The sequence below is a fragment of the Catharus ustulatus genome, chromosome 5 (genome assembly GCF_009819885.2).
Source record: "Catharus ustulatus isolate bCatUst1 chromosome 5, bCatUst1.pri.v2, whole genome shotgun sequence".
NCBI classification, from domain to species: domain Eukaryota; kingdom Metazoa; phylum Chordata; class Aves; order Passeriformes; family Turdidae; genus Catharus; species Catharus ustulatus.
Window position 1 is genome coordinate 52,236,421 of NC_046225.1, and position 16,366 is coordinate 52,252,786.

Sequence of the window (16,366 nt, forward strand, 5' to 3'; positions counted from 1 at the left end):
ACAGAGGATGGAGTGTAGACTTCACCACACAGAACATCCTGCAGTGTCAGAAACAGTTCTGTTAATGCTATCTGGGGACCACAGATATTTTGTATTTCATCCACTGATTCCTAGAGCAGCGCAGAGAGCAGGAAACAGAGAAAGGATACAATTCAGATGAACTAACTACCCAGAAAAAATATAAAACTTATTATGGCAGTCTATTATTATAAAAAGAGTCCCTTTGATTAAGTATTACTCAAGCTATTCTTCCACTTGAAATCACCAGGAAAAGAGTACTGTATCTGTTGAAGCACGACAAACTCATTTTTAAGTCTACCATGCATCATATTCACCATGTATGTATTAGAGTAAATACAGATATATTCAGGAAACATCATGTCTTTTAGCCTGTCAGCAACTTATGCAGACATGTTTTCAAGTGAGACCTATTTCTGTGGACAGCTTTTCTCACAGAAGTTCTTTGTTTATTAGTACTCATGCATACAAATTGCAGAACTTGCACACACATATGGATTCATATACAAACTCTATGTGCATGTAGTTCCTGGATAAAATTTAATGCAAAGTGGTTACAAATTTAAAAACTCCTCACATTAATCCCTAATCTATTAATATTATTCCTAATACACAATTCACGCCTGTTCTGAAAAAGCCTTACAACAAAAATGCCTTTCAGGAGGCAAAAAATAGCAATGCATTCTAGAAGATATTTCTATTAAAAAAGTGTTCTGATTGTTTACGGGAAATACTTGCCTAAGTACAGATGTTTATATTTAATTTTTGAAGGGTTTTGTTTGGGGGTTTTTTATGTTGTTTTAGTTTTTTACATGGGTATTTCTGGATGCTGATGCAACACCACCAAAATCAGAGTAACTTTTGTACTCCCAGATTTTCCAGTTAGGCAATTATTATTGCAATATTAGCCTTCACTTTGATGTTAAAAATAAATTTAAAATGTCTCATTATCATATTTTCTACAAGGAAGTCACCAAACAATACACAGAGAATGAAGACATAGTTATTAGACACTTGTAAAGTGAAACAGTACTGCATTTGCTGCATTTAAAAAGCCACAAAATAAGAAACAATTTTAATCCAGTAAGTGGATCTCCAAAAAGATTGAATAACAGCATTGTGTTTTTCCCCTTAAGAGATCACACTAAATCTGCCAAATTACCAAACACACAGCTGGCCTTAATGCACAGGCCTTATATGCAACTTCCTTCAATAGTTGGAGAAGTTTAGAGTGAAGTAAGGATAACAGAACTGGTCAACCCATGATAATATAATCACTAAAAAGACACCAGATTTTTGAAGAAACCTGAAAATACTCAGCACTCAGATGTATCTGGATTTGAAATACCAGTAGTTGGCCAATTTCAGCTTCTCCTTTGCTCTTTTGAAAGGTTTCGCACAAAGTTCTGAATTACAAAACAACTTTGTACAATATAACATGTTTTAGAAGTACAGAAGCCACAGCGATCAAAGTTGCAAGGGTCAAATTGCAAGGGTCAAAGGCAGATTAGGTATGCTAAGAAGATAGTTATATTAAAAATTGTACCTTAATTTCCCTTAAAAACATAATATATTTCTCAGCAAAATTCTTAATCTGCATTTCTGAGATTTCAAATCCTTTTAGGTATCTTCCTTTTGCAGGTTCAAAAAATGATCTATTCCACACAAAAATTTATTGGAAACATACTGACAAATCCATTTGCTGTAAGTTGAGACCAATTCTAATAAAATATCTTCCTTTAAAACAGATTACAAAATACCAGTGCAGTTGTTAAAAACATGGGGGTTTTTTTTGTTAACCAGCAGTCATCTGACACCTCAGTTTCTATATTCCTCTTTCCACAACTCTTCAATTCAGCATGACTTTCAGGCAGCCTGGTTTTATTTCTGTGAACCTATGAAACAAGAAAAAAAGAAGCTTCAACATGTGAACTACATGCAATGGCATCATTTTCAATTCTCATCAAACATAAGAAAGTGGTAAGGTTCTCAGTCAAGTAAATGTGCATAGGAAAGATCTGGAAAAAGCAGAAACTAACATGAAGATTTAAAAAGAAAAAGCTGCCCAATATTCTTGATTATATTAATTCATTCCCTCTTCTTTCAAAATGGATTTTCATCCTTCTGTTTTGTAGAAACAAAGAAGGAAATGCGAAGTCATTGCTGTTTTTGAGTCTCACCTTCATGCTCACCTTCCTACACACACTACTGTAAACAAAAAGCAGCAAACACACTGGTGCTAGCCCAGACTTACTAAATCCCTCATAAACTACTGAACACAAATGCAAGTATTAGGAACCAATAAAAAGCAGGATTAACAACTTTTCACAGTAAAGCTAGCAATCTTGAATGGAAATACAGAATTGAACTATCTCAGAGGAAAGGATCTCACATCCAATAGGTGCTACACAACTGCATTGGATTTGTGAAAAAACAACCAACTTAATTTAATCTGAAACAGCAGACCTGCCCTAATCTGTGCAACAGCATTCTAAAACTAAACTTCAATTTTCAGTTAGTTAAATGTGGGTTAAGAAAAAAATTTATCAGTAACAAAAATCTAAACTCACCTGAAGTTGTGGCTTGTGAGGTATCTGATAGCTGCTGGCCTGATGCGAGCGACTCCTCCCTGACTATGGCTTCCTCTTCCCGTGATAACAATGAGATATGGTTTACCACCAGTCTGCTGGTACGCTGCAACAGCAGGAATTGTAACGGTTACAGTCTTCCTCAGCAGAGACTTGGCATTCAGTACAACCCTTCCATCTATTCTTCTGAAAACCCTCACTATTCATTTAAAGCTTTGCTTTCCCATGCTGATATGCGTATTTTAGATACAAATAGCAATTCTTCCCTGTTCTGAAAAAGTCAAACTTTAAAAATCTAAATTGCTTGCAAGATGCATCCAGTGATCATCACAAAATCCTTCCAATTTCATAGAAGATTCACTGTTTCTGTAATCTAATATTCAATTGGAATTTACATTCTGTGATATAAATTTAAATTGCAAAATTAAAAGAGGTGGGTTCATTCACTGAATTTTTAAGTGGGGCTTCTGTATTGTTTGATGTTTTATCTTAAATTAACATGAATAAAGAAATAACATTTTATTGAATGAAGAAATTAAGAAGAAAGAAAATATAAATCCAGCTTTTGACATTATTTGGACTATCTTCTACTATCCTGGAGCACAGAAATCAACAGATCAACAGATTCCGTGAGTTTTATTAGGGCTCTTAGTCCTGATAACAAAAGAAATTGCTCTCTTCTCAGAGGAAACAGCAACCTAAATTGATGAAGAGTCTGAAAAAGAGGAAAAAATACACTAAACTGGATTCTCACAACTAGTCAAGGTTTGGCAGTTTGGAATTATCAGTTCACATGACATGTTTCTTCCGCTGTTCTCCCCCACACCATAATTTAGGTTTTATATTTATTTACTGTTAATTCTGCCAGCAAAAAGTTCCTAGTATTGATCCTTTTCCCATGTATGTACAGTGAAATTTACTTTTTTTTTTTCAGATTTAGGTGAGTAAAATGAACAGAGAGCCCCTTCTATCAATTTCAGCATTCCTGATTTAAGTACAATTCTGGAAATTTAGTTCTAAGAAGCATTAGTTCATAGTTTAAATTACACAAATTCATTGCAGGAATTGCACGAGATAATGGAATTTAATTATCTCTGATGCATATTGAAAGACAAGGGTTATCTAAAGCCCCACTGAACACTTTTATTTATACTCTGTGGAGTAGCTGATTCAAAAAATCAGGTTTGTGCCGCAGTAGCTTGTTTAAGAAATGTTTGTTATAGAAGGATTCCCAGTGGGCTTAGAATTGGAGGGTATACTAGCAATGTAGAAAATATATCTTTTTATGCACAGACATTCATTAAGTACTTGAACTCTCCACTATGAGAAAAAGTGAGCTCTTAAGCAAAACTCTATAAAATGACATTTCTGGAAGCAGCAGTATTCTGATCTCAAGCAATGTTGCCAACAAACTGGTAGAGAAGTTTCTGAAAGGTAGCTCAAATCTCACACTTACATGTAGAAGTTGAAGACAATATCATCATTGTGGTTAGAATTTCAACATAGTAATTTTTAAGATTATAAAAGCAACATTGTTATGACAAAGCAATGCAATGGTGACATACATGTTTGCATCATCATCTCAGTTAAAATTATCAGGAAGGACAGACCAAGTATTCAATACTAGTAATAAAAAAAGGGTAAAACAGAAAGAAAATTTACAAAGAAGCAGAGGGAGAGGGGCAAGACAGAAAGCAACAAGAATCATTACCAGGTCAAAGAAACACAATTCCATTGGGGTACTTTGAAAACAAGACAACACAAAGCCTAGAGGTTTTTTTAACATAGATGTTATTAAAGCACATTAATATGGCCATGTATCATGATTTCTTAATAGAAAATGAGAATCATTTTTAGGGCACAAGAATTATTACTTAAAACCTACCTTCACTTTTTTCCTGCAGCACTCTGGACAACTGATTCACAGCTTCATCCACATGGAGACCATGCAAATCCAACACATTCATAGGCAGCAAAGAAGTATTTACCCTCTCAAAGATTTGCACAGCAGCAGCATGATTAGCTTCTTTCATCTTCTGCTCATGAAGGCGACCCTTTATTCATAAGTACAGTGACTGTTATACACCGAGAAATAATTCAAGCTCCACACTGGTCAGTGGTTTCAAAATGACAGCACTGTCAGGGTGCTTTTAGTTGAAGTTTAAACCAGTAAAATTTGTAATTCTAGCAGAACTTCTGCAAGATGCTCAGTGAGACCTACTACAAGAAGATTTCATGAAATCTGTTTGTGAGAAACTACTCAAAGCTGGCACAAAGAAGACATAATAACAAAAGCTGTACAAGGAGAAAAAAAAGGTAGAAAAGGCACAAAATCATAAGGTCTTTACATAAGCTAAAAAATTACACTCCATACTGAGTTGCAGATTTATTTTCATAACAATAGATTTTTATTTTCTGCAAGTATTTTGCTAAAATTATACTGAAACAGTGTCAGAGAAACTGCCCAATGGATCAGGAAAAGCCTGCTGACTATTGTATTTGAGATTAATTCTTCTGAATGCATTCCCAAAATTTCAGACAAGTCAAGGGTAAACACTTTTAATACTAATACTACTACTAATAATGCAATGTCTGTAGTAATAATAATGCCTATTATCTCTCCTAATACTTTTTGACATCTTTTATGACATGTAAGGTTCAGTAAGTCTCTTCTGGAATGAGGGCAAAGAGCAGTATAGTTAGTCACCTTACAGAGTGAACAAGTACCAACTCCTTCCCATAAACCTTTCAAAGGTAATATCTGAGAGATCAAAGTCACAAATTATGTCCTTGAAGATCTGTAGGCTGAAAAGGAATGGAAGATTTAACTCCTGGTATTGGACTGACAAAGGCTCAAGAGAGCAAAAGTGGAAGTCTGTCTTACACCTTCTTAAAATGAATCATCTGAAGTGTATTAGTATCAGACCCAAGAGAGCAGCTCTGTAACCCACTTGCAAAGGATTTCCAAGACAATGGCCACCAAGCATAAAGTATTTTTTATGAATAAAGGTAGCTTAGTTTGCCTTTTTATTACTTAAAGGAAAGTATATAATAAATAAATTTTAATAGATTTGCAATATGTTGTATTTGTTCTTATGGATAAGAACAAAAGTAAGACAGGACTTGAAATTACATTTCTATTTAAAATCCTGCACCTTTTGAGACCTTTAGTCTCAAAAATTCAAAAATATGAATAAAAAACATAGAAAGTTTACTATCAAGATTGATAATCAGTACTTCCTATATGCACAGTAACAATCTAAACATTTAGAGTTATACCACTTACAGGAAAGCTTTTTGAATAAGCAAATTAAAATGATTTATTGTTACATTTTTGTTCTGGCACAGTATGTTGAGAATTAAATGCTTCTGTAATGTGAATTCTTACCAAATTTTTGCTACTACAGTGCTACTACATCAGGGGAAAACTACAGCCTTTGAAGATATTGGTAACAGATTTTTTAAGCATGATGCCAAGGGAGGGGTCTCCTGTGAAGGCACCAAGAAACCAATGTAGAGGAACTTTGATTACAAGAGATGAGACTTAAAACCAAGAGTGTGATCAACAACACTGATCAGCAGTACTCAAACTGGTACATATTAAGAAATGTGCCTGAATAAAGACCAAAGAGCCTGTGCTCCAAGGCCAGAGCATGCAAGACTGATCAGCGGTAGATCTACAATCCATAACCAAGATGTATTGTGAAAAGCATGACATACACACCTCATTTATCCCAACCCAAGACAGACTGTAGCCAAAAAGATAGTCAGAATGAAGAAGTGAAGACAGCAAGCAGCAATCTTGCCCAAGATTTATGGAGGATGAAGCAAGCAAGATTCTTGCAAAAGATGACATCTTAACACCTGACTCCTATAAAGTACAGAAGATGTGTCTAAAAACAGTTCAGCACCAACATATACAGAGGATTCAAAAAATTATTTTTGTTGCAGTCCATGTCACACTCCAGTGAACCTAGCCAGACCACCTGGAGACAAATCCTGGTGTTTATAAGGATGTGATGTGAGAGAGATCTAAGACAAAGAAGCATGTGTGACTAAGCACTAGATACCACCTTTCATGAGGTCTTGCACCAGATTTGGTTACGTTAGCTTCCTGTGCTAGTATCATTACTAGTAGAAGTGAATTTACTTGTGACTGTCAATGTAACACACAGGGAACAGCAACCAAATTCATCAACTCTAATAGGCAATAGGTTTTCTTTATCACTTTCAATTCAGTGTTTAAGTACCTCCCTAAGTTCAGACAAAAAGCACAATATTATTGTTTACCTGATGTGCATAAAAATCTGCCACAGGTTTCATACCCATGCGATAGGCCTCTTCAGCCTTTTTCAAACATTCCTGTCTCTTTTGCTGGTGACAAAAAGCTTCTGCTCTTAAGTCATCATATTGTGGATACTCAAAGTCTTGAAACCTTTCACATAAAGGATCATCCTCTTCCTTACTTTTTTTTGCCTGTAGAAATTTGCATTGTTGAAGTTATGGATGCATTGTAGGTGTTTTCATTAACTATGTTTGCAACTATGGTTAAAAAAAATATATATAAATACCTTCTTCTCACGGTTCTTTGCAGCACTGTAGGAAGAAACTATTTCATTTTGCTGAACACTGTCTTGAGCTATAACTGTTTGTACAGGATCTGCCTCCAGAACACAGTTCAGAAACTGTTCCGTTTGTTCTAAAGAATAGCTGTAAAGGATAAATAAAATCTGTGACTTTACAAATATACATTAATAGCTGCTGTATTTATCTAATTTCATTATAGCAATTATATTATTTCATTTGATGTTATTGCAGAACTAGATCACAATGAAAATAAACACTAGAATAGAATATTCCAGCTTATTAAAGAAAGGCTTGCAGACTCCTTGGGCATTACTGGCACCAACACACATGCAGTCTTGGTCGATTGAAATGTAACAGAGGGACACTTGAACATTAAAAGGAAAATTACATACTGAAATAAACTACCTAAATAAATCCTACCTTAATCAAAGAGATTATTAATAAATGCTGATCTTTGGGCTGGATAAGATAGTTCATCCTAAATCTTCTCTGGTCAGGGTTAGATAGTTCAAACTAACTTAAAAATCGCTCAGTTTTCTGAAACCCTAATGAGGGAAAATCCTTCTATTTTTAGTCAAACTCTGTTATCAAATTTGATTAAGACATCAGTTGCCAACAACTTTCTAGTAAGTTCTTTTTCTTCTTTATCCTTGCTCTTTTGTAAGCTAACAAGAGCAAACTGATCAAAAGTAAAGACAGATTTTGGGAAAGGCAACACTATAAGAACAATTTAGAATGTGAAAAATAAGATGGTGAAATGTTCGAATTAGAGAAATGTATGAAGGATGTATTTTAAACAGGAAAGATTTTTATAACAACCTGGACAGGGATCATGACTGACTAGTAGGTATGCAAACACATATGTAGAGACAGACATTCAAATGGCCCAGAATGAAAAAAGATGTTTCTCTTGAAAAGTTCACTTCTCAGAAACTTGGATTTAAGACTGTAGACACATATCCCAAAAACATAATGTAGAAGAGAGAAAGAGAATGTCAGCAGCAAGAGATGGAGAGATGGCTCATTCCTTCAGAGAGGCAGCAGTAACCAGGAAAGTACTCACAGGTAACACTAGGTGATGGTAGTGTTTTCCCCTTGGGCAGATGCCATTTCCTGTGAACCTACTATTACTACACCCACTAATTTCTCCCACTAGATTTAAACCTCAGCTCCTGAGAAAATATGCAGTTCCACTGACAGTCAGTCATTGGTCAATAGCCACAGACATTCTTCTCCCAGTGAAAAACCGTCTATTCCCCCCTAAAAAGAAATGTGTCTAAACTGAGAGTTTTTATACTCTTTTTGCCTTTAAGACCAGCTAGTTTTGCCTGTATTTAGACTAACAAAAAGTGCCACTTTGGAAAAACCCATTCTTTAGCATTATTTAAACTCTCAATATTTACGAGTGTAACTGAGTATCATTTTTACAAAGAAGTAAAAAGATTTCTTACTTGTTGTCCCTGAAGATATCCATTAAGAAATTTTGATTAATAGTTGGAAACATCTCAAAAAGTTGCTTCTCCTTTAGTTTAGCAGCACAGTCTTTTCTAGTTGTAGAAGGAACACGATTCTACCCAGAAGACAAAAGAAATATATTACAAGTTCTTGATTAGAACAAAATACAGTAAAGTGGGAGCCAATCTAACTTTGCCATTGTTTGTTATGATTTAAGAAATATCTACTCAGTTGGTATGCACCCACAGCAATGACAACGTGCCATATCAGCCTGCCACACTGATCAGCATAAAGTAAAGACAAGTGAGTTGCATTATACACCACTGCAGTATACTCTGCAGTCATTTAAAGTAATGCAACTGGAGCTCCCTCATAATTTTGACAAAGTAAAATGATGATTTTTTGGAGGGATTTAAATTTTGGCCAGTCCATCTAGTCCAGTGCTAAGCTTGTGCAAAGTTCACCTCTTTTCGCTATACTGAGGGTCTGGGGTCGAAACAACACTTTATTAATTAAGCAGCATAAACAGTTTTGGTTTGGTGCATCTGAAGCTGTATCTTTGTTAAATATCCTTACTTGTGAAGTCATCTGAGAAGATGACATAATTATTGCCTAGAATCAATTGGAATGATCGTTCCAATAGTCAGATTTATTTTTTATTTTTAAGAAAAGAGTGGTCAAAATAAAAGCCAAGCTCCATGAATCCAAACTGAAAATAAAGCTGTGGACATGACAGTAGTTGTTACCAGCAGGGCACATACATGCAGTTCAAAGGAAGAATCCACAAGCCATTTTCAAAGTATAGGCTAATTCATACAACTTTCTACATCAGTTCAGAACTCCTCTACTTTAGGACAGCTGCTTAACAGAGACAAGTACAAATAGGAATGCCTGCTCTGAACATCAGTGGGGCAGTATAGAGCAGCAACAGGCACAAGCCAAACAGGCAGGGTATGGGAACTCTGTGTGGAAAACAAAGAAGTAGTAAAAATCTATTAGAGTTACTGTTTTCTCAGAAGTAGGCAAGAAACTTCTTTGATATTAACCTCAAGTACTTATTTTCATGTCTCATCTGTTGGGAATGTTGTGGGTTCTCCTTACCAAAAAAATATTAAAAACAATTCAGTATACTTCTAAACAAATAAGGCATGGAGCCAACTAGGAACTCTTTTTGATATTACTGTCACAATAAAAAGCATGGAGGATCAAAATCCTTGGTTTTAGCTGAGCAATCAAACACAATTCAACCCAACACAAATGCTAACCTGGATAGTGAAGTGCAGCATGATCTGTTTGTGAAATAATTAAAAATTACATTCTAAACGAGACTGTATATTTCAGACAGAATCATCTACCTCAAGCAAACTCCTGTACCACAGTAATCAGCAATACTACTTGGCATGCATTTGTCTCACAAATTCAAGCTGTAAGGGATGAGTCACCAAGTAAGACATACTCTATTTCACTAGTAATGAATCTAAACCACATTTTAAAATGGCACTATCCATACCAGGTCCTCTCTCTCTTGGAGTGCTATTTCTTCAGAAATTATTTGCCTGAGAGAAACTTTCTGAATCTGAGCATTCCAATGATCCATAAATGGAAAAACGTCTGATGTTGCTGGGGTTTTGGTCTGTATATCATTAGATGTGTCTGCAGCTGAGCTCGATTTTTTCTTCTGTATTTTGCTGTCTGCATTCTGAGATAACAGCACTTCTGAGTCATCTGTATCTAACCGCTGAATCACTGTAGGGCATTCAAAAGCAATAAAAGTAGGGTGAGAAAACACTTATTAGTTTATATATACATGCAATGCCAATATAATTAAGACAAGTTTTTCAACCTATAGAGTTTTGTTAAAACAAGAGTTTTATTAAAACAAGATTAATAATGTTAAAACAGAAACCACGCATTGCTTTCATCTTCTTCACTTCCATTTTCCAGAGACTGTCTGATCATCCTTATCTATTTTGTGAAACGAAAGAAAACCATCAGACTTCCTCACCAATTTTCAAGTGCTAAGACATATCTTATATCTGTAAACCACCTTGCACGAATATTAAGTGGGGGGTTTGTTTGCTTTTATAAAAGAATCACTGATTCGTATGTTTACCTGCCTTTCTTCTACAATTTAAGGACAGATGCTTAACAATCTGGTTTTATGATTCTACAAGTTAATGTTAATTTAATGGCAACAGCATTTTTTGATCACTAGTTTGCACCCACACTGCAATGCAAGTCTGTGGTGGAGTTCTGCAATAGAAGGACATTTCTTCAGGGAGCTGAATATAAACTGAGAGATGTTAACACTTTCTGAACAGGGCATCCATCTTCCTGCTAAAATCACATCCAACAAACAACATATGAATGTTGTATTCTTGACCTCCCTTCCTCACCTGCAGAAATCCTACTCTGCTAGTAATTCTCTGGTTGCTCCTTTTTCTGCCACAGAGAATTCCTACAAACAGCTGTCTTCTTCAACCAGAGCTTCTCTAAAAGTTTTCCGAACAGCACAAAGTTAAAGGCTTTATCTGGAACTAGTGATTCTGCTTAACTTCTCTCGCCTCCCCCAAACCATCATAAGTGATTGGTAAATGGATCCAAAGGTAATAAAATTTAGCCTAATAAATAAAGTCGTCATTTTTCAACTGATGGAGTATTTGCAGCCTTAAGTTTCAAATAATTAATTACTTTTATAATGAACATTATGTATTTTTACAGTTAAAAGAAATACACAACATACCTTCTGCAGACGAACACGATTTATCTCTCCTCTGACGCTTCTAAATAAAAACAGTAAAATCATGAATGTTATAACTTATAAATTTTGCAGGAAAACTTCCCAAGTGTTAGCTTCTAATTAAAGCAGTTTCAAAATAAGGCCTCACAATATTTCTCAAAGATTCAGTATCTTAAAATAAATATATTTAGGAAAGATAATTTTGAAGTGAAATTTGTAAACTAGAATTATCTTTCTAAAAACACATCAAACCAGAGAAACATGCCCCACTGCTAAGACTTCATAGCCTTAATTATATAAACCAAACAAAAATTTTGCCAAAAGCTATTCCAAGTTTCACAGAGCTGTGAAGGAACACAAGTTAGAGAACTCATCTTGATTATTGCACCCAGAGATGTTTTGTGTAGAGAATAATTAATAAAAGAATTCATTTTACAGAATAATGATTTTTGTAAAAAACCTTTTTACAATATGGATTTTTGGCCAGTGGAATTTTTCATCAATTCTGTAGTGAAATTGTGAACTATGATCCTTCTTTTTTAAGAATCTTGTTTTCATTATGAGGCACTCATGACATCACTTATAATGTCTTTAAATAGCTCCAATGATTATGACATACTGATACACTCCACACATTTTACTAACTACTATTACATTTTATCATTGTTTTTGCAAAGACAACACCTTTAGACTAAGACATATGGAGATAAACGATCTGACAAAATACAGGCATGCCACACTGTATCATAAGCAAGAAATCTACTGACCAGAATAGATTCTTTCCATTTTTCATGAATCACTTTTGCCAAATTCAGATCAATATGAACCACACAATCCTCAACAGTTAGTGAACCTTGTGGAACAAAAAGAATATATTCATTAAAAGCATTCTATAAAAATATATGTAAGCAATTAAAGTACTGTATCCTAGACTTACTAATTTTAATTTTGGAGATTCTAAATAAACTGGTCAGGCCTGAAAAAACTTCTAAACAAAAAAAGCATTCCACAGAAATTGCTTTCGGGTGTTCAAAAACTCTGAAAGGGTAGGAAAGAAGCAAGTCAACATTAACTGTTATATTGTTGAAATATGACTACCTGGACAACTGTGGTTTTCCTCCTGTCTTCCATTTTTTTAGCAGAATCTTTTACAAAGCTGTTGTCAATTGAAAACAATAGTTTCATCCATGGAACTATGATTCCCCCTATTCCATTGTAATCCATATGGCAACTGCTTTTCTGTACAACATACCCACCACAGCCCAACTGCAGTCACATCCCTTCTTTCCAACACAAAATTCAGCGAAATAAACTCCAAGCATCCCCCCCAAACTCTAAAGAAAACAGCAGAAATTATCATGGTATCATGACAAAAGCTCTTTTTCCTTAAAAAGGTGTTTCTCACATTTTCAAAAAAAAAAAAAAAAAAAAAAAGGCATGAAGTATGTATGCACCAAATAAATATTTTGGGCATGCTTGAGGCACAATAAAACACTCTTCTGTTAAAAAAACATTTTTTTAAGGAGGTAGGCATGTAAGGCAAAGAGGCCAGCAATCAAACCCACCAATAAATCAGGTATCCAGGGTTTCACATAAAGCAATCTTCAATATGAAAGATGGAAATGAAAAAAAAAAAAAAAGAGAAAGTGTGAGGAAAAGAGAAAAACATCAAGATGCATATTCCTCCTATTTTCCTTTTTCTACCACTCTTTAACTTTTGAGATGCATGTTCAAGCTGCTTCCTTACCCGTAATTTGCCAGCAGACTGGTCTGTTGTCATCTTTTAACTATATAGCCACACTTCATCTCCCTTAACCATCCATCTTCTTGTTCCCCAACTTAACTGATGCCAAAAGTTGTTTTTGTCCCTTACTTCTTCCTTTATCAGCCACAATTTGCATATTCCTTATCATCTAAATATTCAATGTTTAAATATAAGCTCAAAGGCCTTTTAGCCCAGAATGCAAATAAGCCAATATATTTTCTTTTTATTTTGAAGTATGTGCATGTACAAAAAGAAAGGCAGAAGTGCATTACTGCACTTATATTTTATGCCATGCTTAGTTCAGTTTCATTTCTGCATTAACAGCATGAGCCACCAGTATGATGAGGAATTACAGGAATCTATTGCCTAAAAATCAAGCATGAAGGGAAAAAAGCACAGGCAAAGAAAGAAAGGTTTCCTACCCAAATAATTTTTTTTCATAAGAACCTGTATATAATTGCATCATACCTGCATCAATGCCAACAGGTCCAAATATCTCTTTCAGCTGGAGTGCCAGTTCAGGAGGCAGTGTTAGTTCTAGACAATCTATACTGAAGGCTGCATGTGAAGCTGGTGTAGGGCTTTGTCGCTTGGCTTTCACTGCAGCCCAGCTTGGAGTTTCAATTTCTTCTTTACCACGTATCTCCCTGGAATTCTCCTGAGGTTTTTTATCCATCTCCAGTTCCTTATTGCTCCCAGGACCCACTAGAGGTGCATGATCCATTTCCAGTACCAACACAGTCCCTTTGGAATTTTCAGCATTGCTTTCTGAAGGGTTACTGTCACTTTCATTGATTAATTCAGATTTCAAATTGGTAGGAGTTGTGCTGGGATCATGAGGCAAACCTGCATCAAGTTGTGAAAGTGATGGCTTATTTACAGCTTCTTCAAGAGGACTTTCACTCTCTCCCACCTGCTTTCCTGAAGCAGACAGCTCAACGATACCTGCTGCTGAGTTGCTTGTGTCAGTTCTAGTGGCTGAATCCACAGTATTTTTCAGTTCCACTGAATTATCCAATGAGGTAGCAGTAGTGAATGAGTCAGACACATCAGCACTTGTCACAGCTGTCTTGGCAAGCCTACTTTCTGCAGTGCTGAGAGATGAGTTCTGGCCTTCTAAAGCCTCAAAGATATCACCAGCCCCAAGTACTTGTGGGGCTTGTTTGCAGTCTTTGAGATTCTCATTATAGTTTGTACTTGCCTTGAAATCAAGGTCTGTGACCACTGGCTCAGCTTCACTAACCTGAAAGCTTTCAGCATCAACAGCTTTACGTAACTTTTCATCAGAGTCTAACAGTAGACCTGTGGCCCAGTCTATGTCTTTATTACATCTTTCATACAGATCTTTCAGAGCTTCAAATGAAACAGACTCAAAGAGCTTACAGAGAGTATCTAGTTCTTCAGACTCATCAATATTGATAAGCTCACTTTCCTCCACAAAAGTGCTTTTATCATACGTAACTCGATAGGGTATTTTTTCCTGAGAATCTGAGGCATTATCTATATCTTTGGGTTTGAAGCCATCTAGCCTGCCCTGCAATATTTTTGCTGTCTCAGGAAAAAGCATTTTCTTTTCTAATCTCCACAGGAGAGCAAAGTCCTGTGGTTCAGTCTGTGAATGGCTACTTTTTTGTCTACATAAGTTTGTGTCCTGTTTCTCTTCTGCCACATTAAGTTTAGACAAGTGGTCCTCTTCTCTGGGATGCAGCAAGCTGCTGTTTGTAAAAGTGAGGGCTAATTTGTGATGTTTTCTTGTTCTCTTATTTTGCTGAGATTTTTCTTCACTTAGTGTTTCACTAGCTGCTATTTCCTCTTGGTGCACAGGCAAGCTCCTTAGATCTGGTTGCTCTCCAGTGTTCACAGGTGACCCATCAATCACATGTACAGTTTCAAGAGCATTCATATCAGTGTCATCTTCAGTATTTCTGTGTTCATCACACTGATTTAAATTTGTCTTTCTCATTCTCCTTGACCTTTGTTGTCTCTGTTCTAATGAGGCTGAGATAGGCCAATATCCTAACATTTGCAATTCTGGTGTAACTGTATCTGAACTATCCGAGTAACAGCTACAGGGCAGATTTTCATCCTCGTGTCCTTTCTCAGGCAGGCCCACTTGCTCTTTACCTATCTCAGAATGCTGCTGACTGGGAGTTTCACTTTCCTTATCACTCTTCAGAGGAGATTTTTCTAGTCTTCTAGATCTTTTGACTCTCTGTCCCATTGTTTGTTCTACAGGCCAGTCACCCAGAAAGTTTAGCAGTTCTGGTTTTCCTGACGCGCCAAAAGCCAAACTGCTTGGTTCCACTGTGTTACTCATTTGTCTTGATTTTGGTTCCATACATATTTCACCCAATTGTTCAACGGCAATTTGAACTTTGAGACTGTTGTTATCACTGTGTTCCTCTGCTCCATCTGTGTGTAAGTTCACAGCCTCTTCAGCTGGGATCACATCAATCTCATCCATTTCTGCTTCAGTTTTTTCTGGTTTTAATCCCTTTCCTCCTTTTTTCTCCAAGGGCAGCTCTTTTTTGGTGCAATCTGATAAATTAATTTCCAAGTCATCTTGAACAGTGCTGTTCTCAGAACTATGTTCCACTGAGTTATCTTCCATTTCTTTTTCCTCTTTCTGAAAATGCTCAGGATCGCAACTACTTTCTAATGTTAGAGAAATACTGGGAGAAGTTTTATCAACTTCAGTTAATTCAATAGGCTCCACCTCAGAAGCAAAACATTTTTCTTCCTTCGCATCTGAATGTAACTCTCTCTTTCTGAAAGACAAATTGAAATGAGATGTAAAACCCATTTCAAACCTTCTTAAAGCATTTGTCCACATTTTTAACTCCAGTTAGAACTAGAGAGTTTAACCTAGTTAGACTCCTACTGAGAGGAAAACAAATTTATGACTAGCTATAACTCCAACACTACTGCACAAAGAATCCACCTTCTACCACAAAGATACAATCTAACATCAACATACAAACTTGGAAACAGTAAAAGTAATTTGCTCTTATTTGGGATTACATTCTTCTAAAAACAATTTATAGATTTTAAGTGCTTTGTATCTATAGCATACATGCAACATTTCTAAGGTAACAGAAAGTCAGTCAGTCAAAGTAACACAGTCATAATGGGAGGCTTTCAAAAGCATTAGAAAGTTGACTAGATCCCTTGACTGCTCATTTTGAAAATCCTGAAATTCTTAAAAATTAAGGA

The 16,366-nt window shown here is 35.7% G+C and overlaps 1 protein-coding gene across 2 annotated transcripts in view; it reads right to left on the reverse strand.

The window, feature by feature from the left end:
* Window positions 1-971: 971 nt before the first annotated feature.
* The window catches only part of N4BP2 (NEDD4 binding protein 2), a 32,775-nt gene continuing 17,380 nt past the window's right edge, over window positions 972-16,366 (reverse strand). For both annotated transcript variants that reach the window (XM_033060136.1, XM_033060137.1), the window contains exons 10-19: window positions 13,622-15,921; window positions 12,156-12,241; window positions 11,392-11,431; window positions 10,159-10,394; window positions 8,645-8,763; window positions 7,178-7,316; window positions 6,897-7,082; window positions 4,492-4,660; window positions 2,589-2,712; window positions 972-1,913 (exon numbers count right to left, since the gene is read on the reverse strand). In XM_033060136.1, coding sequence (XP_032916027.1) covers window positions 1,868-1,913; window positions 2,589-2,712; window positions 4,492-4,660; window positions 6,897-7,082; window positions 7,178-7,316; window positions 8,645-8,763; window positions 10,159-10,394; window positions 11,392-11,431; window positions 12,156-12,241; window positions 13,622-15,921 — 3,445 coding nt within the window. In that variant the 3' untranslated portion in view covers window positions 972-1,867. The remainder of the gene's footprint in view (window positions 1,914-2,588; window positions 2,713-4,491; window positions 4,661-6,896; window positions 7,083-7,177; window positions 7,317-8,644; window positions 8,764-10,158; window positions 10,395-11,391; window positions 11,432-12,155; window positions 12,242-13,621; window positions 15,922-16,366) is intronic.